Here is a 27068-nt window from a genome sequence, read left to right as displayed (position 1 = left end):
CAAACACAGGCATGCTGACTACACAGTTTTGAGCGAATGGACATTCGGTTCTCCCATTTTAGCATGATTTTAGCATGAGTTGCATGCCAGATCGCCTTATGCTAACACATAACTCCTTAGCTTTGATAAGCCATGCAATCCAACTGGAAGATGGGCCTGCAATTTGACCCAAACTTAAGTACCTGGTTGGCACATCTGTATTTATTTGTAAGTATTTATTTTGACTTAGAAATGTAAAGAAAGGAAGCAGAGAGTCTTTCTCTTAAAACATGCTTTTATTAAGATTTAGAGATTAATGATAAAATGATTTCCTAATCATTTTATGTACTTTGGAGTGGACATTGTTATTTTTTCAACATAGAAAAAGATTATTACATCTTTACATTAATCTCTCTTAGTTTTTTGTTTTCTTTCATCTTCTAGATATATATTTATCCGTCTATAATAATGAATTGAAATCTGTCCATTAGCGGCTTCATTGCTAATGGCCTGTATAATGGCTTTTTTCAAAGTGTTGCCCCCCTTTACAACCTCCTCAGTGCATCATGACGAAGATATATTTAATCTTTGGCTGCTATGTATAACCCAAGCATGTGTCAGAGCTGTTATTAACTGATACGAAATATGTACAGTATGTTCAAGAAAAGCCACTGATTGTCATAGCATGAATCAGTGTTGTCAGATTGAATGGGAAAGCATGATGCCTGGCACACAAGCCCTTATAGACGATCCTTCTGCACATCACGGAGAAGCTTTTCACCTGAGATCAGCCTCGCCGTTTAGAAGCACTCCTCCAAGGCACCTCTGTAAAAGCCCCTCATGTCTCCCCTCCCCAGGACAAGCTGATCAACCTGAGTTTCCTGAGGCTCTTCAGGGCGGCCCGCCTCATCAAGCTGCTCCGGCAGGGCTACACCATCCGCATCCTGCTCTGGACCTTCGTGCAGTCCTTCAAGGTAGGACCCCCGTTTCCAAAGCACAGTCTTTTCCCAAGGGAGCCTCCCAGTGTGGTCAGATTCAGGTTTGTTGGTTGGCAAAAGGAGTGGAAGGTCATCCCCTGCAAAAGTTATAGTCAATCCCCAATGAAATAGTTACGTCAACTATCAGAAGTCAATTGTTATTATGCAAGGTAGAAATTAGATCACTCCAAGACATCGTGGGAGACTTTTGCAATTGACTACTTGACTTTCATTTTTCCAAAATTGATAAGACTGCAACTATATGCGTTACATTTTGGGCTTGGTTTCTGGTAATGAATCACGTCAAAAAATGCGTGCAACTGTGTGAAAGGTCACTGCTGTCAGTCATCCTAACGAGAGTGAGTAAACATACGTGTCAAACATAGTCTTTTTTCTAATTCCACTGGGATGCTGTTAAAAAGCTGTGTACTCTTTTCTCAAAATGATGAACATTGACTTGGGTTGATTGATTGTCATGGGAAAGTCACTGGATGGTTGGGGTTAAGGGCCAGATGGTGAAGGGCTTTTAATCTCTGAATAATTGATGAGCATACCCTATGTGTGGAAAGCTTTGCCTTAATTGTAATGAATGGGGAAGTTGTTTTCATGACAACTACAAGATGTACGATGTAATGAATGCTAAAGCCATTAGTGTGGTTAAGTGGAGTCGAAAGGTCAGCGAGCCTTTGACCTCTGTATAAATGAGACCATAAACATCCCACCTCAGCCCAACTACTGTAGTTACTCAGCACTCTGGTCCACACTTTTGAAATTACACGCATTGAGGAAATAAGAGTGTCTCTATGAGAGTTACCCCACATTTGTTTTTATAAGAGTGGGTTCACACCTGCCTGCTTCTGTGGAAGCTGCATTAAGTGACGACTCCCTACGGGTAGACTGGTGGAACTTTGACACTGCTGAAAGACTAACTCTAATGTGTGTTCTGAAAAGATGGTGTATTTCTCTAAGTAATGCTCAAGTAGCTCTTATTGAGTAATACCTGTCCCTGCTATATGAATGAGCTTATTGCTTCTCCTTAGTTTTCAAGATTATTAGAGTCAGGTGTTTAGTGAACACACTCATGGTTATGCGTTTCAGTATTTGAACACACCTCATGCTTAAAAGATCGGTCTCCAAATTAGACAACCACCTAATGCAGCTGCCACAGAAGCAGGCAAGTGTGAACCCACTCTTATAAAATTAAATGTGGGGTACCTCTCACAGAGATCATCCTTCATAACACACTTACAGTCTGTGTCAGAGTCTGTCCTGTGGAACATCTGCTGCTGCTCATGGTTTTGGTGATGGATCACCACAGTAACTGTCTCTCTCCTGTTCCCAAGGCACTGCCATATGTCTGCCTCCTCATCGCCATGCTGTTCTTCATCTACGCCATCATCGGGATGCAGGTGGGTATTGGTCTAAGGTCAAAGGGCACAGTGGACAATAGGTGGTATCCCCAGGGGGAACTATGCTCTGAAATCAAATTTGTGTGATGACATGTTAATTTCATAGAATGATTTGCAGTTTTCCAATGATTACTTGAAGTGTGAAGATAGTCATTTAATTTGGCTTGATCATCACATGACACACTAGTGTGTGACTAAGCTCTGATGATAGTAATATGTCAGTGAAATCCCCTTAGACTCCCTTAGACACAAATGAGAAGAGAATGGTTTGATTCTTTACATTTACATTTAGTCATTTAGCAGACGCTTTTGTCCAAAGCGACGTACAAGGGAGAGAACAGTCAAGCTAAGAGCAATAAATGAAAATTCTTTTTTTGATTGCTAGAATCTGATTCACTGTTGGCGTTTCTGCCTCTCCCTCACCTCTTCCAGTGCATGGGGATGAACTTGTTACAGTCTCTGTACAGTGAAAGGCAATGGATGACTTAGTGTTTGATAATTACACAGTTTTTGACTCAGTGTGGTATAATATATTCCACTCCAGTGGAGTCTGGGCCTTTAATGAATATGCTAATAGTGCTAGATGAAGGTGCGTCCTCTGTAGGGCTCCGCTGCAGAACACATTAGAGAGGGCAACCCGAGGACGGAACACACATCGCTCTTTTGTGAGTGCGCACTCTGTCAAAAAGGGAACGCAGCAATCACACACTCCATTCAAGACCACACTCACTAGGCTGGTGAATAATAGTTGACACACTTACTAGGCTGTGAATAATAGTGAACAGCACTACTTGGCAGACATCTTAGAGGAGCTTCTCTTCTTCTTCTTCTAAGTTTACTCCATTAAGGAAAAACTTTGGGCATTAGTTAGATGGCTGAAACAGCAGGGCATGCGTGCTTTTGTACAAAAGTTGACATGCTGCAGATCGAGCAGTAAAGGTGTGGTCCAAAACACAAAGTGGGAAGAGCTAGGCTGAAGTTATTTAGTGATAAGTAATTAGTTAATAAGTAAATAGCATTGCATCGTCTTAGTTTTTGCAAAAATTCAGTTTTCACCGTCGCCATGTGGACACCCTTTAAGAGCCATTTTTACCATCAAACTAGGGCGGGTCCATATGTCTGACATTCCGTCACATTAACTGATGGTCCCAACCTTTAGTTTTGATTGCTCATTTTGAAGCATTGCAGGCAATCTACTAAATTGTGCACAGAATGAATGTTGCGGGCCGTCCCGTAGATTAGCGTGGCATTATAAATCAATGCTAATTGTGTCTCGCTGAAGAAGAGCAGCATTTCAATCAGTAAGTGGTATAATCACCATGAAGCCCCCAGGGTAGCACGACAGGGGGCTAAACTATTCTTCTCCCCACCCCCCCACTCTCACACACACTCTCTCACAAACACACACACTCTCTCTCTCTCAAACACACACACACACACACACTCTCTCTCTCTCTCTCTCTCACACACACACACACGCACACTACACACCCTATAAAGTTAAATGTTTTTCTCTATTGGAGATACAAATTGTTTCACAACTTTCGATTATGCCCACAGAAGTGCATTTGACAGCGCTGTCAGATTGCAGTAATGCAACTGTGTTTTAGAGAAATTGTATGTCAACGCATTATAAATGTTTCATAGGCGTTTGAAGAGGCATTTTGATCTGTGGCACTTCTTAATGTTTTCATTGTTTGTTAGAAAAAAGTTGAAGCAATATTAAAGTAATAAGATGATGGAAAAACTCAAATTTGGGCCTAGAAGATCCACCTGTGTTACCTTCAGAGCAGGGTTTATTACTTGTAGTACTTGTATTGTCCAAGTGTGCTATGGTGGTAAAAACTATTGAGACTGGTACTAACGTTAAGATAGCAAGCGCTTACATTGTGTGTGTATGTGTGTGTGTCTGTGCGTGTGGTGAACGCCCAGCGTTCGGAAGGACACGACAAGGGAATTTCAGCAATGCAGGTCCTTTATTAAGGCTTAAACTTACAAACTTAGGCACTCAAACATAACTGAAAACAGATAAACCCACCGGCTTTCACCCAGTGTTACTGGCACCTTTCCCCTCTCGCAGTCCTGCTTCTCTCTGACTCTAAAACTCTTTGTCACTAGTTGCTGCTCAGTTTCAAACTAGTCAAACAATTTGCACCTGATCCTTCAATCAGTGGATGGCCCGTCCTCCCTAGTCCCCAGAGCACCTCCCCAGGGTCCTAGAGCCTGCCCTGTATAGGCCTGCTAAGAGAATTCACTCACTTTTAAACCTAGTGGAACCCCAGGAGCAGCTTGGGGCACCAACACTGTTATGATCATGCTGTGTGTGGAGAGTCTTGTCTTGAGTTCTCTGTAAAAGAGGTCAGTGTGTACTCCAGACACAGTGTGTGACCTGTCCTCAGGCCCAGCTTAATTATTGAGTGATTCTTCCTCAGGGTGTTCCTGTACCCTTCTCTCTCTCTCTCTCTCTCTCTCTTCTCTCTCTCTGTCTCTGTCTCTCTCTCTCTCTTTCTCTCTCTCTGCTATATAACCCTGTGAAGCTAGTCTTTTTTTCATGTTGCTTTATTTTTTATTTATTTTTTGCAGGCAAAGAGCAATAATAAAACAAAGCGTCAGTGTCATTAATGTATGTTATTTGTTTGTCTGGCCAAACAGTGGACACATCTGAACCTTTTATTATTTTAGAAAGACACATCGGTACAGAGAATGGTATGATTTAAAGGGGGCCTCAGTCCTTGCCTCTTCTCATCTCTTCTCTTCTCATCTCATCTCTTCTCTTCTTTTCTCTTCTCTTCTCTTCTGTCCCTTCTCACAGGTGTTTGGAAACATCCAGCTAAATGATGACACAGCAATCAACCGCCACAACAATTTCCAGACCTTCTTCCAGGCCCTGATACTTCTGTTCAGGTAAAGTGCTTTTGGACAGCATTATTTCGAAGTTAGACAGCTTATACATTCATTCATGAACAAGCCTCATTAACTCAGTGTTCACTCTATGTGAGTGGGGAAAAACAACTGTTCCATTCTATTTGAGAACACGTTTATTTTTAGACATAATTTGGTTCCCCCATGTTGTATTAGAGTATGAGTCATAGATACTGTGTGTATTTTTTTTTCAACTATTAGTATATGAGCCATCTACATACTGCATAATCTTTTCATCTATTAGTATATGAGCCATACATACTGCATGTTCTTTTCATCTATTAGTATATGAGCCATAAATACTGCATGTTCTAATAATCTATTAGTATATTAGTTATTTCATGAGCTGGGGTGTGTTTGTGTGTCAGGAGTGCCACGGGGGAAGCGTGGCATGAGATCATGCAGCACTGCCTGAGCGAGCGAGAGTGTGACCCCGCCGCCGGCAACGCGAGGAGGGAGTGCGGCAGCGACTTTGCCTACTTCTACTTCGTCTCCTTCATCTTCCTCTGCTCCTTCCTGGTGAATTGCCCAAACACACCCCCTCTGTCTTCAACTCATTCACATGCAACCTCCGCAACAGCTAACGAAGCTAACTCCAAAGAGAGGACTCTGAAGGGATTTGCTTTTGTCAAATGAAGAATATGTCAACACGCCGACATCCTATATCCACGCCTCGGTGGAAAGCGATAACAGAATGTTTTGAAAATGATGTTATTCCTTTGCATTGTCAAAAAGATTCTCATCTACTCGACAAACTCCAAAGAGAGGACTGAATAGCCTGGACTGTGAATAGCCAGTTCTCTCTTTGATGGAATGTGTCAGTTGAACTGTTGAATGCTAATGTGGAATGTTTTTGTAAGCTGATGTTCACTCTTTATTTATGTTGACTATCTAATCTAACACAGACACACGCATTGATATCCCTTAACTATTGTCACGTGTCCTGCCTGCCTGCAGATGCTCAATCTGTTTGTGGCCGTCATCATGGACAACTTTGAGTACCTGACGCGAGATGCCTCCATCCTGGGTCCTCACCACCTGGACGAGTTCATCCGTGTCTGGGCCGAGTACGACCCGGCAGCCTGGTACGTACCAAACCTCCCACTTCAGCAGCGTGTGGAAAACAGGCGGCACTTGTGAAACAGACTCTGAGTTGCGTGAGCGTGAGTGTTAGAAACGGCGTGTAGCCGATGTGACACTGGTGACAAGCGTCCGTGCTAAAAGCCTCTCCCCTTAAATCGCTGGGTATTCTGTATTTCTGCCCGTCGGTTAAGCCAAGCCGACACACCCGCTCAGCTCCCAGGGAGCTATCGTCACGGCGCCGCACGTAAATCTCCTCTTTTTCTTTCTTCCTCCACTCTATCCCTCTTTCCTTCCTTCCGCTCGGATCCTTCACAAAATTCTGCTCACGCCGTCGCTGTCAGAAGGCTAGACCATCAAAAAGCATGTTGAGTCACAAGACGTTTTTATTTTCGAGAAACGCTTCTAGAAGCACAGCATGAAAAGACTTCTAAAGTCTTGAATGTGTGGGTGCGGTCCATTGAAATAGTTATTATTCATATTCACTATATGTGAAGTGTATGTAGGGCATATATGAAACGCTGCTGTTGCTGAAAGCATAGATGTATTTAATCATATGTTCAGTGTCACACACTTACAGACAAACAGCTGTTTTATAATTAAGTGTTGTATTGTGCAGGCTGCAAGCTCTGTAGATTCTGCATCCCTGGATGATTCCCTTTTAGGGAAATCAGGGTGAAATTGACTGAGGGAGGTAGTTTAGAGGAGCTCTGTCGAAATGTCACGACTATTCCGTAAACAACCTGAAAATGCATTTCTGAATCTTTTTGGGCCTCTTATGAAATTATTAACACTTGTACACGATGAAGACTCCTACAGACTCTCAGGAGACTATTTAATAGCTTCACATTTTGAGGTGGAAGCAAGAATTCCACCTAAATGCTTCACATGTGTAGTATGTGAGTATCCAGGTGGTATCCAGGTGAGTATTCCCATTTTAGACTCCGCGGTTGGCAGTGTCACATGCTACCCGCCGTTCAATCGATATCTTTGTGGTCAGTGGTCTTGCACTTGTAGGCAGTCATAGACTGTGGATTGGAGTTTATCAGGCTAACGGCAGTAATCCTTCTCATATGACTCAGAGAACTATTCACACTATGACAGAACGATCTGACCTCAGGCACACAACACTTCTGCAGAGGAAATCTTGTGTATATAAAAAAAGATTGTTTCTTTTGTTTCAGCACTGTTTTCAAGTTTAATTCACTGAAACTACTGTGTTTATGATCATTGTTGTTTTGTTCTATGCCGTGGTTGAAATGTCCTGCTCCACTCTTTTCTGTGTGCCCTAACTGTGATGTGTTCTTTGCAGCGGGCGGGTAGTCTATAAGGATATGTACAATCTGTTGCGTGTAATCTCCCCTCCCCTCGGCCTAGGGAAGAACTGCCCCAACAGAGTGGCCTACAAGGTTTGCAGAAGCCGCACATCTCCTCTCCTCCACTAGAGGGTGCCGAGAGGCAGATGCCATATTGCCTGAGAAATAACTGGCCTGCCACCCCTCCCCCTACTAATTGGATAGCGGGTAACCATGGTAACAGCAGGAAACAAAAGCAAAGTCTAAGACAAGCAATAAATTGGGGTGGGTGGGGGGGCTGTACAGGTTATTATACAATTTCAATTTCAAGAGGAAAATGCACAGCAGCTCAATAAATTTTACTCCAGCAATGCTGCTTTCAAAAAGACAGACACTGATATATCATAATCCATACACTGTAATACTTTTTATGATAGTGGAACAATCATAACAAAAACAATTGAAAACCAATTAGCTCTGGAGATTTTTGTGAGATTTGAGATTTTAGTTTTGTTATTTTTATCCTCCGTTATCCTCTCCAAATTGAATTTTGGAAGACCAATGCCTGGGGAAATATAATTGGTTTTAGTGTTGTAGAACATCAAAGACAGAAGTTGCTGAAAAGAAGGCAGCCTTGTGAGCTTGTGTTTCCTGGTTGCCATGTGAGTTATCCGCTGATGTCTACTAGCATGCAGGAAGAGACATCTCCAGTGAGAAAGTCACAGCCACCACCCCTTCCCCCATCCATGTCTCGCAAACCCACTTCAACCCCACGCCAGCGTTTTCAGTCTTTCTTTCAGATACTGGGCGTCATCCTCGTCTTGGGAATTGGGATGTGACTGGGATGTCTTTAAAATGCCCCTGCCATAACCAATTCCCGGGAGAAAAAGAAAGAATAACGCTCTGTTTCATTTTTCTTTTTCTCATGGTCTTTTCTTTTTGTCTTGCCATTTTTTTTCTTCCCTCACTGCCCTCCTCCCTCTTTCCTTCCCCTGCGACCTTTGACCCTGTGAAGTGGCCGCATGAACTACCTCGATATGTATGAGATGCTCCGCCACATGTCCCCACCGCTGGGGTTGGGAAAGAAATGTCCGCCACGAATTGCCTACAAGGTACACCACACACAAACGCACACACCACACACACTTGTGCACAGACACCATTTTTGTGCAGTCACATCCTCTGTGCAATACCTGCAATAGGCTGTCCTCTGGCTGGTAGTGGGTAGTATTGTGCTTCACATCCTCTGTGCAATACTTGCAATAGGCTGTCCTCTGGCTAGTAGTGGGTAGTATTGTGCTGTACCTGTGGAAGCTGCTTTTTTGTGTTCTTTATTTGCGGCTTAGCTGGTGACAGGTGGACTGTAGTGTCCGTTGTGTTTGATATGCGGTTGTTACTTGGGTTGTGTAGCCAAGCAAAGTCCCGCACCGGACTCGAACGTGCAACCTCGGACATGGAAGGCATGCCTGCTAGCAAGGAGGCCCATGGGTTGCTGCACTGCAAAGCACTGTACCCACTTGCTACCGTTTCACAGTACCATGATGCTGTATCTCTGCACCAATTGTTGAGAAACTGGGCACTGCATCTCCAGATAATTTGTACTGAAAGAACAGGTTGAATTCCAGGTTAAGTATAAATGTTTAACCTGAGATGAACACACACACACACACACACACACACACACACGCACACACACACACTCTCACACACACACACAAACAAACACAAACACACACGCACACACACACACAGTGGTGTGAATGGGCTGTCTGTGGCTGCAGCTGTGTGATGGGATGAGGGTTAAGATTGTAGTGTTGGCTTTGCTCGGGCCAGAAGCGCCACTATGTCTGCCTGTGCAGTCTGAGGAGGGTGTCTGTGACGTCCCACGACTCGGTCCAAACATAACCCACAGGCGTGAGCAGTCAATCCACAGAGAGAGAGAGAGAGAGAGAGAGAGCGAGAGAGAGAGAAAGTGAGAGGGAGAAAGAGAGAGGGACGACAGAAGGGAGAGAAAGACGGGAAGAGAGAGAGGGGGATACAAAGTGGGAGAAAGAGAGAGGGAGATCAGGCTGGGACAGGGAGAGGAAAAGATGGATGGAGAAAAGGAAAAGGAGAGGGAGAGAGAGATGACAGTAGCGAGGAGGCTGTATTTGTGCACTGAAGCGAGACTTGTCTTTGTTGCATCTCTTTTTTTCTTCTTGTGTGCCGTTGTGGAAACGCATCACTCCTCCTCTCTCTCTCTCTCTCTCTCTCTCTCTCTCTCCCTCTCTCCCTCCCTCCCTCTCTCCATCTCTCCTCCTCTCTCTCTCTCTCTCGGCTTTGGTCCATGGTGTGCACAGACCTGCCTATGTGTGTCAGTAGGCTTTCTCCTCTCTCTCTCTCTCTCTCTCTCTCTCTCCCTCTCTCCATCTCTCCTCCTCTCTCTCTCTCTCTCTGCTTTGGTCCGTGGTGTGCACAGGCCTGCCTATGTGTGTCAGTGGGCTTCCTCCTCTCTCCATCAGTCTGCACGACAGACATTCTGATGGCCTTTTGTTTTGGTTTGTTTTGTTTTTGTTCTGTTCTATTTGTCTTCTTTTCGGAGCAATTGCCTGGATTGGATATGCAAACTTTTTCAATTATCAGCTTTTGTTAATTTTTCCCTCACATGCTCCTGTTTCTCAGCATGTCACTCGTGTCTCCAAGGGCGGCCCTTATCTGGTGTTCTTTTATAGTATCTGTCTTAAATGGCTGTGGGTGGGTGTGACTTTAGAGGTGGGGGATATGAGCCAGATTGTGTGAGTGTGAGTGTGAGTGTGAGTGTGTGTGTGTGTGTGTGTGTGTGCATGCGCGCTGTCTTAAAGGATCCATGACCTTGACTACACATGTGGATGTGAGGCCCTCTCCCCTCCCCCTATATCACCGTGGTTACCATGCCAATGTGTGATCAGCTGAGCTCAGGCAAATACACCGACCCCCTAGCAACCGTCAGGCAACTCGGCCACACACCACCTCATAGCACATGCTAGCAGTGTGAGCCTCCGCTGCCAGGAAGAAGAAGGTTCTGTATGCAGTATGCATATATTAGTATGCAGTTGTATACTATTAGTATGCAGTTTCTCCTTCACTTCATAAGAGAAGTTACTAAAGTGTTCTGCATTTGCATGCTTCCCGCTGAACTGTGCGTCTGTGGTACTGGCGTGTCACACTGTGATGTAAATTAGCCGTGACTAGTCAGGGTTCAGCGCAACAGCCTGCAGCTCAACTCACAGCAGAAACTGTTGCTTGCACTCATGGGACGAGCATTTAGATCTGTCTGTGGGGGGCAGACCTAAATATGTTCTCTCTCTCTCTTTCTATCTCTATCTCTCTCTCTCTCGCTCTTTCCTGCTCATGTACCCACATAACCACAGACTGCCTGGGTGTTGTAGTACAGCAGAGGAACATACTACAGTATTGTGCGGAGTTTCTGTTCCTGTTCTAACCCCCATCCCTGCCACCACCATCTATACCCAACTGTCCCTGCTATGACATATGACATTACATCTGCATGAATACTGCATGAATGTCTGCTCTCTCTCTCCCTCTCTCTTTGTATATCTCTCTCTATCTCACTGTCTTATATCTCTGTTCACACAAATTGCTGTACAAATCACCTGTTTTACCACTTTGAGAATAGTGAAAATTAAAAAGCACACATTTGCACAGAATATAATATTGGCCATAATCATTTAATCTCAGTTGATTAGGGTATTAGGGTAGCCTGGATGCCTGACGAACTTAGCCACGCCCACAAAAATTTAGGTCGGGAAGTTCGGTCTGGTGTCGCTCCGTTGGGGAGAAACTATCTCCTCACAAAAATCTGTGAGGAGATAGATAGACCAATCAATTGTCAGGGCGGGCTTTATACGATGATGGACAGATGATCAACCCTAACGTAATCAACCACGTCACCAAAGAGCTTTTGGGGTGAATTTGTTTTCAACAAACATGGCTGCCGTTGGAGAGCTGAAATGTGGAAATTCGAGTCTGTTTTAGAAGACATTGACAGCACATTCATTTTGAAAGAGGAACAGATAAACGCGATCAAGGCATTTGTCGATCGAAAAGATGTTTTTGCCGTCCTTCCTACGGGATCCGGTAAAAGTTTAATGTATCAGCTGGCCCCATGGTCTACGTTATGGTCATACTACGTTGCTCTGATTGGTTCTAGATATATTCAATTGAGCGAAGAGGCGTTTTTTTTCCTGGTTCGGTTGAAACACGCCCCATAATCACAGCCCAACGGAGCGGTATCAGACTCATATTCTGACTAGAATAGTATGACATCGTCAGGCTAGTATTAGGGTATTATTCTCTCACTCCTTCTTATTCCACTGTCTCTCTCTTTTTCATTTTCCTCTCTCTCTGTCTCTCGCTCTCTATTTCTCTCTCACACTCTCTTTCTCTCACATCCTTTTCCTGGAGAGTTTCTTAGTGTGCTCAGTTGAGATAAGTGAGATGACTTGCTCATGTTTCTAATCCATATTCAGTAGTCTCAGTCTCCCTTGCTCTCACTCTCACTCTAACACACACACACACACACACACACACACACACACACACACACACACACACACACACACACACATTTCTCTCCTGTAACTCCCTCCCCAGAAGGACTCACTCAAGTGTAACTGTGTGTTTCTCTCCGTCTCTGTGTGGCCCTCCCATGGCGACGGTGCAGCGCCTGGTCAGGATGAACATGCCCATTGCTGAGGACAACACAGTGCACTTCACCTCCACCCTCATGGCACTGATCCGCACTGCCCTGGATGTCAAACTGGCCTCAGGTCAGGCACGCCTTCCTAAACACACACACACACACACACACACACACACACACACAAACACACACACGCACACACACACACGCACTCACACACACGCACACATGAACACACACGCACACGCACTCACACACACACGCACACGCACACATGAACACACACACACCCACACGCACTCACACACACACACACACGCACGCACACACACAACATATCAAACAAACCAACTCGAGCACTAATGAGCAATATTATTTTGAGTGCTGTAGTGAATGCTTTCTCTGTGATTTCGTTTTATCTATGCTGTGTTAGCCACTGCTTTTAAATTGATGAAGACAGCCTTATTGCAATATGAGGTGTTATCACATATACTGACAACATTACTTTACATTGATTGTCAGTGGAAATAGAATGTTGGTCAAATTAACTTTTCAGTTTTAATAACCTAACAAAAGCTAATGTAGATGGAGTGCAACTCAGAATCATTCCTTTAACCTAAAATCCTTGTTGCTCTATTTCTGAACCACGCTTACTTCTAAGCAAATGGCTGTGATTTCAGGAAAAAAGCCACTGATAAAAAAAAAAAAACCTTGAGCTCTAACATTTCCTGACCTTTCCGCTGGTGCCTGCAGGTGTTCTGGCTCAGCGGCTGTGCGACGCTGACCTGAAGAGAGAGATCCACCGAGTGTGGCCCAGTCTGCCCGCCAAGACCGTCGAACTGCTGGTGACCCCGCCCAAACGTGAGCGCCGCCAACCCCCACCAACCATCAACCCATCAACCGGCACCCAGCCCTCTCAAGGGCCGTACAGTGACGGGAGACGCGTGACAGCTTGCCTGGTCGCTGGCTCTCGAGTCAGAGCCAGTCAGAGCGTTAGACAGGCACACGAGGGAGGACTGGCTGGCACGCTGCAGAAACAGACAGGCTGACAAACAGATAGACAGACTGACTGATGGGTTTACACACACACACACGCACACACAGACAGTCTGGTAATTGACGGATTGTCTATAAGTGAGAGAGTACGAGAGAGAAAGAGAGTTAAAGAGAGAGAGAGAGAGATATAAAAGCACAAACAGCTTGTAAAAAAACAACTTCTGAACACTGAACCTACATTTAAAAGATTTCCTCTGTATCTTGTGGAAAGCGAGAGAGAGCGAGAGAGAGAGAGAGAGAGAGAGAGAGAGAGAGAAATGAAAGAACACAGTAAACAAACTAAATCACGTCGCTGCTCATCCAGGTCTATCAGGAAGGCAGATAAACAGCTTTCATTTCAGAAGCCTGAAAGCTAATTTAGCCCGTCTCTTAGCGCCCATCATCCCCTCCCTGCAGCTCCCCTCTCCGGCTAGCTCACGGCTAACCACCGCCGCTATGGCGCTACACTCTTGGTCTATATCCCTCTGGACCCCACACTCCCGAACCCTCTCCCCGACCATGAGAGCCGGTAATGAACACAGCTTAGGCTCTAATCTCTTCAGTGTGAAATAAGGCTGGAGCTGTTCCCAAAAAGCCTGGCAGATCTCAACTGTAGCAAATGGGTTGGAACACCTGGAACACATTAGCTGTACAAAAAAAGAGGAAAGAAATAATGGTAGATGTAGTAGAAGGGTGACAGCATCCACTGGGTGATTGAGATGCCAAGGGAGATCAATTGTCATCAGTGGGTTGATTAAGTAATACTGAGTATAGTATAGAGAGCCAGTAAACCTATAGAGAGCCAGTTAGCAATAGCAGTAACTGCCAGTAAATCTATCCGTAAATCATATTGCTATACTGCCATCTAGTGGATATTTGTGATCCACACGCATCATGGAATACAGCTTCATTCTCTCTTATCCACAAGTTGCTGAGGAGCTGTGTTTTTGTGTTTTTTATAATGTGTTAATTGTATTTCAGGGAATTTTAAAATGTAAAACATACTAAGTCTTTCAACCTTACCTCTACCTCTTCTTAAAGTAACACTATGCAACAATTTGACACTTTTTGAGGTGTGGTTTTATAGGCAACTAGTTTTGGTACCATCCTCAAATTCATTTTGATAGCATATGGTCATGTGAAGGACAGATCCAGGATATCCAGGCTGGAACACCTTGCAAAAATGGAAGAAAAGCTTTCACAGCATGATATTGCCAGCTATACTGCCAAAAGACACCAGTAAGTGTGTTGGCAAGCTTCTATCAGTGTCAACTGAGCTGTTGGTGGTGTTTGCAAGGTTTTTGCATGCTTTTTGGCTAGTTAGCTTGCTAGTTTTGGAACAGAACACCTTATTGCTGCTTTAAACCAGTCAGCTCTCTCCTCCTCTCAACCCTGCAGTCTGTCCCCCTCTCCCTCCTGTCCCTGCAGTGAATGAGCTGACGGTGGGGAAGGTGTACGCCGCGCTGATGATCTTTGACTACTACAAGCAGAACCGTGCCAAGAAGCTCCAGCTGCAGCAGCAGCAGCAACAGCCCGGCGTGGGAGTGGGATTGGGAGTGGGAGTGCCGGTACTACTCGCTGCCTAGCCACTGCTCATACACACCTAAATGCATTAACTCACATGCATACACCTACATGCATACACTCACATGCACACACCCACATGCATACACTCACATGCATACACCGACATGCATACACTCACATGCATACACCTACATGCATACACCTACATGCATACACCGACATGCATACACCTACATGCATACACTCACATGCATACACCCACACATGTATACACTCACATGCATACACCCACACATGCATACACTCACATGCACACACCCACATGCATAAACCTACATGCATACACCGAAATGCATACACTCACATGCATACACTCACATGCATACACCCACACATGCATACACTCACATGCACACACCCACATGCATAAACCTACATGCATACACCGAAATGCATACACTTACATGCATACACTCACATGCATACACCCACACATGTATACACTCACATGCATACACTCACATGCATACACCCACACATGCATACACTCACATGCATACACTCACATGCACACATCCACATGCATACACTCACATGCCCACACTCACATGCATACACTCACATGCATACACTCACATGCACACACTCACATGCACACATCCACATGCATACACTCACATGCATACACTAGCACACAGGGCCAGAACCTCAAAACTAAATGGAGTTTTATTCTGTCAGTTAGTTTGGGTGCCAGTGTGTTCCAGCTTAGTGTGCCCCAATGAATTGTTGACTTTCTTTTTCAATTCATTGCAAGGCTTAGATTTATTTTTTCAAGGCTTACTTTTATAACGATTCTGTTATCAACAGGTTAGCCAAGAGGGCTTTGTCAGTGAGAAAAAAAATCTAAGCTGGGCTTTCTGGAGTCAGCTACTCATGAAAGTGTTTTAAAAAGGTCCTATTCATTTGGATAGGAATGGCGGTTGTTGTTGTTGTCTGAAATGGCTGTTGTTGTTCTTGCCAATCTCATATGCGGCTGTGTGATGTCTGCAGGGGAAGGTGGGGGCCTTGTTCCGCCCCATGCTGCCCCTGACACAGATTCAGGAGCCGCCCGTCACCCCTGACAAAGCCCCGCCCGCAGCGCAGCCTGATTCGCTGCCTCAGCCGGAGCCGCCGCCCACTACCTCCTTGACCAGTGTAGAGGCAGCGTAAGCATCAAAGGATTATATCATCACTATATCATTATGTGTCTGTATTATATTGCAAACTTAGTTTACAGACTCATTAATCTAATTTAAACCTGAATTTGCAATAATCAGATTAGCATTACCATTATTGTTGTTACTGTCAGTAATAGCCATCAGGTTTGATCAGGTTAAATAGAATGTAATGCAGATTTGGTATTTGTATGCAGGTACATGTGGATGCAATTTTCAGGTTGTATTTGTTCTGGTGTGTGCGGCGCGTGTGTGTGCGTGTGTTTGTGCGTGTGCGTGTGCGTGTGCGTGTGCGCGTGCGTGTGTGTGTGCGTGTGTGCGTGTGTGCGTGTGTGTGTGCGTGTGCGTGTGCGTGTGCGTGTGCGTGTGCGTGTGCGTGTGCGCGTGCGTGTGTGTGTGCGTCTGTGCGTGTGTGTGTCCCTCTCAGCCAAACCCAGAGCAGTGCCATGAAGAAGTCTCCCTCAGGGGAGGCACCTCAGGAAGGGCAGCAGAGAAGCAGGCAGTCGGTACAGAGGGGCCAATCAGACGACACGCAGACCTCAAGCAAAACTCAGGTAGGACTACGCAGACAAAACACACACTGAGTTACTCCTGAGTTACACACATCACTCCAATCATCCCTTTTATCATAATGTCATGATGTGTGTTTGTGTGAGTGTGCACTAATACTCCATGACTTTGTGGTGTGCATAATTTGCACTGTAATTGTGTGTGTGTGTGTGTGTGTGTGTGTGTGTGTGTGTGTGTGTGTGTGTGTGTGTTGCTGTCTATATTTATATGCTGCAGGAATCAGGAGCGGAGCTGAGTGATTTGGAGTACACTTCAGACATGGAGCGATTCTCCATCCTGGAGGGGCCTGGCCGAGCCTCCTCCATGCCCAGGCTCAACAATGCTGAGTACCAGGTACACACACACACACACACACACACACACACACACACACACACACACACACACACACACACACACACACACACACATACACACCCAGGCTCAATGTTGAGTACCAGGTACACACACACACACACACACACACACACACACACACACACACACACACACACACACACACACACACACACCCAGGCTCAATGTTGAGTATTAGGTACACACACACACACACACACACACACACACACACACACACACACACACACACACACACACACACTCCTCCGCCCTCTGCCCCCCTACAGCTGCAGACAAGCACCCAGGAGCCCATCACATAGCACACAGTCTAGAAAGGGAAATTAAAGTGATAATGATAATAATGTCATAATTCATATTTTGACATATATTATTTCAAGTTTACACTCTCCAGAAACTGCTACTGCTACTGGTACGTCATAACTGATAGACAAAGATAAAATGTTAATAGATTTTAACAGTATTTTTGACAGATTGTTGACTTTTTTTATTTGATTCCCCGCAGGTGAGAGTGTCAGTATCTCTGTTTTCCTCTGTCACACAGATATTTTAAACAAAAGTCTGTTGTAGTCATATCTCTCTCTCTCTCTCTCTCCCGTCACTGCTGGGACTAAACTCTGCTGTGCATGTCTCATATTTCTAACATTCTCTTTTCTTTTTTTCCTTTCCTTCCCATTACTCATGTGAACTCATTCTTCTGTAACAAGACTTTTCTGTCTCTCTGATCGCTCATTCTCTGTGTGTGGATAGCATTCATATTAACCCGTCAGCTCTAACACCCTGGGGTTCGCTGTGAGCGAAAGTGGAGTCAGATGACCTTGAGTACTAATAGATAAATACTTACAACTTTTTTATGTTTTCATTACACCTACGGCCTGAAAGGGTCAAATCATTTTTTCAGTTTTCTGCCATTTCATACTTACATATATTTAGTTTTGAAACATCAACTCAAATTCTGCTCTCTTATGTCTGAGTGTCTTTTTATGCTCCAATACTGTTGGAGTGGATGGGTCTCTGTCCCTGCGTGTTGTTTGTCAAACGGTGTCTTGTCTGACTCTTCTTGTCTGTCTTACTGTGTCGTAACCTTCAGACCTCGGCCTGTCCTCTTCATGACTAAGTTTTGATTTGATTTCTAGCCGTACTCTTTTTTATTTTGGTCTCTTCTATTCCTTCTTCTTAGTTTTACCCTTTTTATTTCATTTCTCCCAATTTCAGTTTCATTTTCTAAATTGTCTTTGCTTTCTTTCAACACACTTAGTATATTTTCTTCTACTTTTGTCTTTTTTTCCCTGTTTTCTTTTTTCCCTGACGCTCTTGTCTTTTCACCTGTCTGCTAGTATCTGCTGTCCTCTTTCTTTGGCTTTTCATTCTCCTCCTCCTCCTCCTCCTCCTCTCTCAGTCTTCTTCTCTCTTCCCCCTGTCTGTCTTTCTGCTCTCTCCTCACACTGGTCCTCCTCTCCTGACGCTGTGTGTGTGTGTGTCTGTGTGTGTGTGTCTCCTCACACTGGTCCTCCTTTCCTGACGCTGTGTGTGTGTGTGTGTCTCCTCACACTGGTCCTCTTCTCCTGACGCTGCTTGTGTGTGTGTGTGTGTGTGTGTCTCCTCACCTGTGTGTTTCAGCAACGGAGCCACCCTCGCCACACCACTGGACCTTACCTGCCAGTATGTACCAGCCCTCCTCTCTCTCTCTTTCTTCTCTCCTCCCTTTTATATTCCTCTCTCTCCCTCTCTCTCTCTCTCTCTCTTTCTCTCATCTCTGTGTTGGTCTATGTGTCGCTCCCATGTGTCTTTGTGTCTGTCTGTGTCTGTGTTCCTAATGCTGTGTTCCAACACTGGGTCCTCTCTACTGAGGTATATTGCATAGGCTGCTGTGGGGATTGAGAATTAGCCTGCATTTCCCATAATTCCCTTTTGAAGGAATAAATTGGTCACGAGCCTTGAAGAATTGAATGTCATTCCCAGGCCACGTGCTAGTTGGGGAGTTTACGATGTTTCCATAAGAGAACATGCTGTTTTTTTATTACTACATACCCTGGCTGTAGATGTCAGATTTTTTTTAGAAAGATAGATGAAACTCATCTTTTTAATCACTTCAGACCACAAGACGCCATTTAAAATGAAGTGTCCTTATAAAGGAAATTGGTACGGTTCCTCACTCCCTCACAAACCTATGTCACCACGCTGTCTTGGCTTCCTGGAGTGACGTATCCAAGGCTAGTGTGGCTTCTTTCGTGTGTGTGATGTACGCAACTGTGTGATGTAGTTTGTGTATTATGTGCTTTGAGAATACATTGTGGAGCGCATTTGTCCTGAGTGTGTGCGTGTGTGTGTGTGCGAGTGTGTGTGCAAGTGCGTGTGTGTGTGTGGATTATATCTCAGGGTCTTTGTAAAGTGCTGAGTGTTTGATGGTTGTGAAATAATGAGTGGTGTTTGTGGTTCTCCCCTTTCTTCATCTTTAGCGCTTTCTCCATTGGAGCCCCCATCTTTGCCAAAGGAGTCTAAATACCATCATACTGACACACTGTTTTGTCAGCAAGTTTTCATGTACACTTAATGACTCTCGTGAGGAAATCAGCCTCTTGTTAAAGGCTTTCTAATATTTGAATGGTTCAGAGATGCACTTGTTAGCATTTTAACCCGGGACACGGTCTCGGCACTTAATGTGTTAATGGACAAAGTGGACAGTCACATTAGCATTATGGACGTTGATTCATATACGTATAGCAAACGTGTCCATACATATGCAATATGCACATTCTACATATAGTCACAATACTTGACCTACATATTACCTTTAGTCAATATGTAACATATTCTGTCAATTTACCGGCATTAAAGGCATATTGTATGGTAGTGTGTGGTATTGACATCTGCTTTGGTAAAGATGTGCCAAGAAGGGGTAACCATTTGCAGAGCACAAACCTGCTGTGGTCTCTAGATGGTGATAGCAGGCTTGTGACAAGCTTTTCTTTCAGATGCTGTGGCGATGTGACTGTTGTTACTGATGAGACTGTTAAACATTGGCTATGGGTCATCTTAGAAAGGCAACGGCAGATATCATTTGAAATCTGAGAAGTAGAAGGGTGATTAACAAGTACTGATCAATAATTAAATTACAATACAATCAATAATAGTAACACTGTTAATCAGTAAACAGTCCTTGAGCAGATCACTTACAAGTTTAAATCATCACCTTTTTTGTTTTATGTCAGCAAACCTTTTATTCAATTCTAGTATATCTGGTCTATTTTAATCATATTAACTCTTCTCAGTCTGATCTCAAACTGATGTATGGTCAACTTGACACAGAAAACGAGACCCATAGCCATTGTGTGGCTAAGCCAACTTCTCTGACCCCTTTCTTCTGTGACAGTAGAGGTGCGATCTCAGCGTGGCTTTCTCTGAATGTTTGACACAAACATCCCGTGTTTCTGTCTCAGTTGAACTGGCCAAAACAGCTGACGTTATGTCTGTGGGCCAGTGGGCTGAACTGAATGTAATTTTGCTATTGTGGGCAACCTATGCTAGTTGTTCTGGTCTGTCCCTCTTCTTTTCTTCCTTTCTTTCTTTCTTTCCCTCGTATCTATTCTCTCTCTGTCCTTCTCTCAAGGTTTTCTCTATGCAGTATTTTGCGCTATCTGTCCTCAGCAGCCTCAGCAGGTTGTTAGCACATAACCTGCCTCAGTTCTACCTGCCTGCATCAGCGCTGTGCTCATTTATCAGTAAATGACCTCCACCAGGTGGTGTAAAGTAATTAAAAAAATACATTTGGTAACACCATGATGCATTATGACAGTATTTATGTATAGCTGAATTCTGCATTATGAAGACATTGTTTCATAAGACATTATAATACTGGATTACAATGTAAATTATAATGTCATATGGATGCAATGATTATCATGTGGTACAGATACCAATGTATTGATGGCAAAGCATCGCAGATAGTACGTATGACTTTATGAATACGTTCATAATTGATCATAATGCATTACAAAGATGCTCTCCTGATTGAGTGTTACCACAGTCTCTGTGGCCTGTCAGGAGTGTGTGTGCAGTTTAGAAGAACGGTAGATGCATGACCGATAGATGGAGAGGTAGAAGCGTCAGCAGACAAACGGATGGAGCCCCCCCCCCAGCTCCCCCTACTCTGTCCTTCTCCTCTTCTCATCTCTCTGCCCTTTCCTCCGCTCTGACCAGCCCATTCTGGACGTGAGCCCCTTGACCATGAGGCGCTCGGCATCCACGCTGAACCCACAGCGCCCCCAGGAGGTGAACCTGAGGGAGTACGGGCTCCAGAGGTCCTCGCAGGCCCAGGGGCAGGGCCAAGACAGGGCCCACCACCATCACCACCACCACCACCACTGCCACAAGCGCAGAGAGCGGGACAAGAAGCACAACTCGCTGGAGAGGGACAGCACGGAGCAGACGACCACTACACGGGGTAAGATGCAACCACGACCGCATGTAGTCACACACACACTCGCAAAAAGGCTTTGCTCACACACAAACAAAGATTTTGACACATATACAGAGAGAGAGAGAGAGAGAGAGAGAGAGGGAAGCATTCCCAGAGAAGCCATCTTAGATCTCTGATGTTCCCTGGCCCCTGTTCCCTGGGATATGCACTTCCACTGTTCACCCCCACACAGATAGTAATTGATTCAATTTGGAAAAGTTCTCCAAAGAATACGGGAAATGGAAAATGCTTAGGTGTATTCCAGGTCAGAAAGGGTTTTGACATGTGCATCTGTCAGCCATTAAGCCTAATCACACAAGGCAGACCACGAAAACGTGTAGCTGAAAACACCCGGTATGGCAAAGTGTCAAATCCATGAAAGTAAATGAATGAACGAAGGAAATGTCAGCTGTCAACCATTACATCAGACTCACTTTTCTCATTTCTTTTACTGAATTTGAAAGAACAGCGTGGCGACGCAGGCGTCATTGCTCCTTCCTGCTCCGCTGCCCTTGCGTGGCGATAAGATAAATTCCTCCCTGGATTAAACCTGATCGGGTTATAGAGCAAAAGGCCCTCCATTGACTTCCCGAAGGGGCTCAGAGGGAATATTCCCGTGTCAAGTGCTCTGGCGACTCTAGAAGCAGTCTTACCAGCTCAGAGATCAGGAGGGGCAAAGCTGCTTTTGGAGGGGGGGGGGGGGGGGGGGGGGGTCCTTTATACTCAGCGCCATGGAACTGTGGGTAAGTCTGTCTAATGTACCAGCACGGTTGCTATCCTCAAAGGAGGCTCTGTGCTGTATCAGAAATCTCATTTTATAATAACTGGAATGTTTTTTGTATTTGTTATAGACCTGGTGATGGCCTTTCAGTGATTGGCTATCATGAAGTGTTACAGAATATGAAGTATAATTAATTTCAGACACACACACACACACACACACACACACACGCACACACACACACACACACTCTGAAGAACAGAGATATACACTGTATCTATGTTGTCTCTGCTGCTGGGAGTCTATGAAAATGTGCAAGTGTGTTAGCAACCTTAACTTGTGATGTGGAGGTGTGTGTTATAGTTGTGTCTTCAGGCAGTGCTCTGTGTTCATTTAGACTGTATGTTTATATGTCTGTATGTGTACGCATTTATGTGGCAAAGGAGCGGTTTTCTTTTGTGTTAGTGTCAGTGGTGGTTGGTTTCTTTTGTGTTAGTGTTCGAGTTAGTTGGTTTCTTTTGGGTTAGTGTTGGAATGGTTGGTTTCTTTTGTGTTAGTGTTGGTTGTTTTCTTTTGTGTTAGTGTTAGTGTTAGTGTTGGAGTTAGTTGGTTTCTTTTGTGTTAGTGTTGGAGTTAGTTGGTTTCTTTTCTGTTAGTGTTGGTTGGCAGTATCTGGTTCTTAACTGTTGCCATGAAATCCATACTCGACATGCACGGCACCTGCTTTATAGACACCTGCACCTGTGAAACAATAGTGGGAGAGAGGGATAGAGAGAAAGAGAGGGACAATGTTAAGAGAGTGAACTCATCCAACAACCATCCTGTTCTTTCCAGGCCTTTAGTTTATTACTCTGACTTGTAGTCACTTTTGTGGACACAGTTTACTTTAATAGAACACATTTTGGTGAGCTCAAAGATCTGAGATACGTCATGTGTTACAATCGCACGGTCTACCAGCACAGAACACAGGCAATGATGAAAATCATTCCAGAGAGACACCTAGCCCTTTAATTCCCATTTTATAAGGCCAACGTGAAGTGAGCGAGTCATGAGAAATAAGCTCTACCGGCAATTCACATGGTCTCCATTCGACTTTGTTGCTCGTCTGCGCTGCAGATGTAAGTTGCGTGATGGTGTTTTTCGTGTTTTCCCCGCTCCCATGTGTTCGCAGGTTCGGCGGCAGAGGTGGCGGGCGAGCACATGAGTCGTGAGCGGGATCGGGATCGAGGCCGCTCGCACGAGCGGAAGCACCACTCGGCGTCGGGCGAGCCCAAGACACGCTACTACTCGTGCGAGCGCTACGGCAACCGAGAGCAGGGCCACGCCCACTCAGCTGGACCAAGCCGATCCACCTCCCCTGGGGAACAACATGAGACCTTACGCCTGAAACAGGTGTGTGTGTGTGTGTTTCTGTGTATGTCTGTGTGCGTGTGTGATTGTGAGTGTGTGTGTGTGTGTGTGTGTGTGTGTGTGTGTGTGTGTGTGTGAGTGGGCTTGATTAATGTATTTCCTGGGCACGACCTGAAAGCTTGTAATTCCTACAGGCTAGAGTGCAAACACATGTGCATGTATTTCAGGTGGTGCATCTGTGGAAGATTAATTGTGTGTGTGACTTACTTGTCAATTCCCGAGCCCCTCTCCTCATGTGCCGGTGCCCTTCTTTATTCATTAGTGTACACCAGTTGCCCACCACATCACTATGCTTTCTCCCTCTCTCTCTCTCTCTCTCTCTCTCTCTCTCTCTCTCTCTCTCCCCCAGGCTGGCATCACTGCCAGGGGCAGCCCAGTGATCCTGGCATCGAGTGGCAACACCCCCAGCCGCAGCCGCCGCCAGCTCCCTCAGACTCCCCTCACCCCGCGCCCAGCCGTCGCTTACAAAACCGCCAACTCGTCCCCCGTCGGCATGCCGCCGCCTGCCAGCGCCCGTCCTGCCCCCGGCTCCAGCCGCCTGACCCGCGGCCTCTCGGAGCACAACTCCCTGCTCGCCGACAGCGCCAGCCCCTCCCCAGTGCCTGTCACCCGCATTGGCTCCGTGCCCAGCCTGGCCGCAGAGTCGCGCCACCTGCTTCCCGAGGAGACGGACGACTTCCAGGATGCGCTGAGCACCCACCACCACGCCATGGGCCGCTCGGTGCGGACGCTGCCCAGTGCCGGTCACGCCGGGTCCGGGACCAGAACAGGCTCCTCGTCGGCCCTGCCCCAGTCGGGCCGCGGTGGGGTGCCCAACGGGTACCACTTCACCCTGGGCGTGAGCTCGGCCTCCGGCTCCGGAGCCAGAGGCACTGGCGGCTACCAAGAGACTGAGAAAGAGGACTGGTGCTAGCGGGGCCACGAGGTCAAGACGAGGTCAAGTCAAGGGATGGAAATGAGATTTCTATTTGAAGGGCCACATTGAGCACACTGCAATTCTCTGAGTTTGTGTGTGTATGTGTTTGTGTGCATGTGCGTGTTTGTGTGTGTCTGTGTGTGTGTGTATGCGTGTGCGTGCGTGTGTGTGTGTGTGTGTGTGTGTGTGTGGATGAATGGATATCTGGAAGACCTACATGTTGTGAATGTATGTCCGTCTTTGTTCTCTAAAAGCTGGAGACCTGAAGGAACAGTGTAAGATAGATGAGCCTGAAACAAAAAAGAAGAAGACTCTTCGCAGGTCACAGTTTTCTTAATACGTAATGGTGGTTTGACACCTCAGAAAGACTACAGTGTTGCAAGGCCCTATTGTCCCCTCAGACAAAGAGAACTTCACCTGTGCGTAGGAAAGCTGCTCTGGGCATACCTACCTACTCAGACACAGCTTCACGAAAAGGAGCATTTGACTCTGTAGCGATGGGGAGTCCCCAAGCCATCCTTCTCTCTCTCTCCCTCTCTCCCCAAGCCATCCCTCTCTCTCTCTCTTAAAGTTTACTCTATAGGGCTACTGATGGACACACAAGGTCAAAGGGCAACCCCTCGAGGCCGAGCTTACTCCGGGGGGAGACGGAGTGCAGGGCTTGAAGCTGGGGAGGCCACGCTGAGCGGCACTGGAGCCATGACACCCAAGCGATGAGGACGTTGATGATGACAAATGCACTACTATAGCGCCACTGGGACCTGTTCCCATCAGTCTCACATCCATGTTGTTGTTTTTTTTTGTGACAGAGGATGTGAAGGCAAAGTGATATTTCTTACTTTCAAGACTTCCTGCTCTTTTCTCTATTCCTCTGTCGCTTCGCGACAAAGGAATGACGAATTGAACACACACATACAGACACACACACACTAAAACACACTGAGATGACGGATCCGTATAAAGCAAAAGATGGAAAACTGAGGCCAAAATTGTAATTTGTTTTGTATCAAGCTATAGAATAGTACATTGAATAACAGTGTTCCTCTTTTTGTATCATTGGACCTTCAAAGGGATCCTTGAGGAGTATAGCTGGACGTCGCGGATAAGCTCTACTCTTCTGTTTTCCCTGTTTTGAAACGCAGTGCTCAAGCCGTCAAATACTGTACCAAGTGCCTAACTTTAAAAGTATTCCCGTCTGTGGCTAAAATGCAGATCTGTACAGGAGACATATACCTAAGAGATGAAACTGAGCTGCCATCTTGGAATGCAGCCTGTCAGTGCCAAGCAGAAGTGGTCTGGCATCTCCACAACATCCCATATCACAAACATGGAAACAGAGATTTATATGATTGCACAAAAAAAAAAAAAGAATAGATTTTTAAATCGACTGCTAAACAAGAGTTAATTCTTTGGTCTTTATATGAAATGGTATATTAGAGCTGGAGAATATGACATGCAACTATTATATTGCTAATCTAGATTACTATTATGACATAAATGTGTGTGTAGTTAGTTTGGTGCCAATTCAGAGTGAACTACGGTACACGTGTGGTCGGAGTGCATGCAAGAAGGTCCCTGTCTGACTTGGTGGTTATTATTGTCTTAAAGCTGCTGCCTGTGATAAATGCATTTGTGTGGGTCGTCTTTTATTTGGTATAAAACAGAGGGCATGGCAAACTTTGCCTTTACTCCTCCACTGTGCAAGAGTGGTTCCTGAGTGAATGAGTGAGCTTACGTTTCCTGGCATACATGTAACGTTTCACTACATACACGACAGACCTTAAGTCTCAAATTTCCCCTTTCCTCATCCGGTGTTAGATGCTGACTATTGAGTAGAAGGCCATCTTCCGTGTGATAGTTGTTTCATGATTTGTGTGTCCTGTTATGTGTTATTGAATATAAGTCTCTGTTTTGGTTCCATGTTCACATTGAGCGCCCCCCAAGATTTTCTCATACATATAAGCAAAGAGATGGCAGCCCAGCCTCTTGTTTAAAGTCATTGGCTTATTTAGCTTCCATAGCCTCTTATATCCTGCCAGGAGATTCAAACTCTGAGAGTCCTATTAAAGCCACCGTTCCTTGCAGTGTTCTCTAAAGAGCATTGATCCGTGGGCAGAGAGACGGGACAGGGAGAAACCAGGGAGACATGCTGCTGTGTTCACTCATTGAGTTTCCATCAGATCTATAAAATAGGTCTGTAACTTAAAAAAAGACAACTTGACCCGAGGTTGCTTAATGGAATGTGGAGAAACAAAACAAATATAAACTTCTAAACTTTCCATATGTCAAATCCATACTGTGAGAGCTGTTCCAAGAGACAGTGGACTGATAGTGTCTTAAGAAAGACTGAGGGCAGGGTATCTGGAATGGCAGCCATATTGCCTTCAGCTGTCTGACATCCATGAAGAGGATGTGAATAGAGGGCTTAAGATGAATTCTTTTCAGTCCAGGGTTCTCAAGGAGCAAGAGAAACAATGTGGGGTGTCCCTCCAAAGAAAAGTTTGCTGTTCTCTGTT

The 27068-nt window shown here is 45.3% G+C and overlaps 1 protein-coding gene across 1 annotated transcript in view; it reads left to right on the top strand.

Annotated features, from left to right (window-relative positions):
• cacna1bb (calcium channel, voltage-dependent, N type, alpha 1B subunit, b) overlaps nucleotides 1-26179 on the top strand; it is a 144786-nt gene extending 118607 nt beyond the window's left edge. The window contains exons 33-48 of the mRNA XM_042709342.1: nucleotides 837-953; nucleotides 2300-2365; nucleotides 5178-5269; nucleotides 5656-5806; nucleotides 6245-6372; nucleotides 8678-8774; nucleotides 12365-12470; nucleotides 13097-13204; nucleotides 14807-14946; nucleotides 15956-16110; nucleotides 16547-16673; nucleotides 16906-17022; nucleotides 18667-18708; nucleotides 21247-21490; nucleotides 23398-23618; nucleotides 23986-26179. Of these exons, the coding sequence (XP_042565276.1) occupies nucleotides 837-953; nucleotides 2300-2365; nucleotides 5178-5269; nucleotides 5656-5806; nucleotides 6245-6372; nucleotides 8678-8774; nucleotides 12365-12470; nucleotides 13097-13204; nucleotides 14807-14946; nucleotides 15956-16110; nucleotides 16547-16673; nucleotides 16906-17022; nucleotides 18667-18708; nucleotides 21247-21490; nucleotides 23398-23618; nucleotides 23986-24549 (2475 nt within the window). The 3' untranslated portion in view covers nucleotides 24550-26179. The remainder of the gene's footprint in view (nucleotides 1-836; nucleotides 954-2299; nucleotides 2366-5177; nucleotides 5270-5655; nucleotides 5807-6244; nucleotides 6373-8677; nucleotides 8775-12364; nucleotides 12471-13096; nucleotides 13205-14806; nucleotides 14947-15955; nucleotides 16111-16546; nucleotides 16674-16905; nucleotides 17023-18666; nucleotides 18709-21246; nucleotides 21491-23397; nucleotides 23619-23985) is intronic.
• The last annotated feature ends 889 nt before the right edge of the window (nucleotides 26180-27068 follow it).

This window comes from Clupea harengus, chromosome 12, assembly GCF_900700415.2.
Source record: "Clupea harengus chromosome 12, Ch_v2.0.2, whole genome shotgun sequence".
Taxonomy (NCBI): Eukaryota; Metazoa; Chordata; class Actinopteri; order Clupeiformes; family Clupeidae; genus Clupea; species Clupea harengus.
The sequence above is the reverse complement of the archived record's forward strand: the minus strand, read 5'-3'. Positions and strand labels throughout refer to the sequence as shown.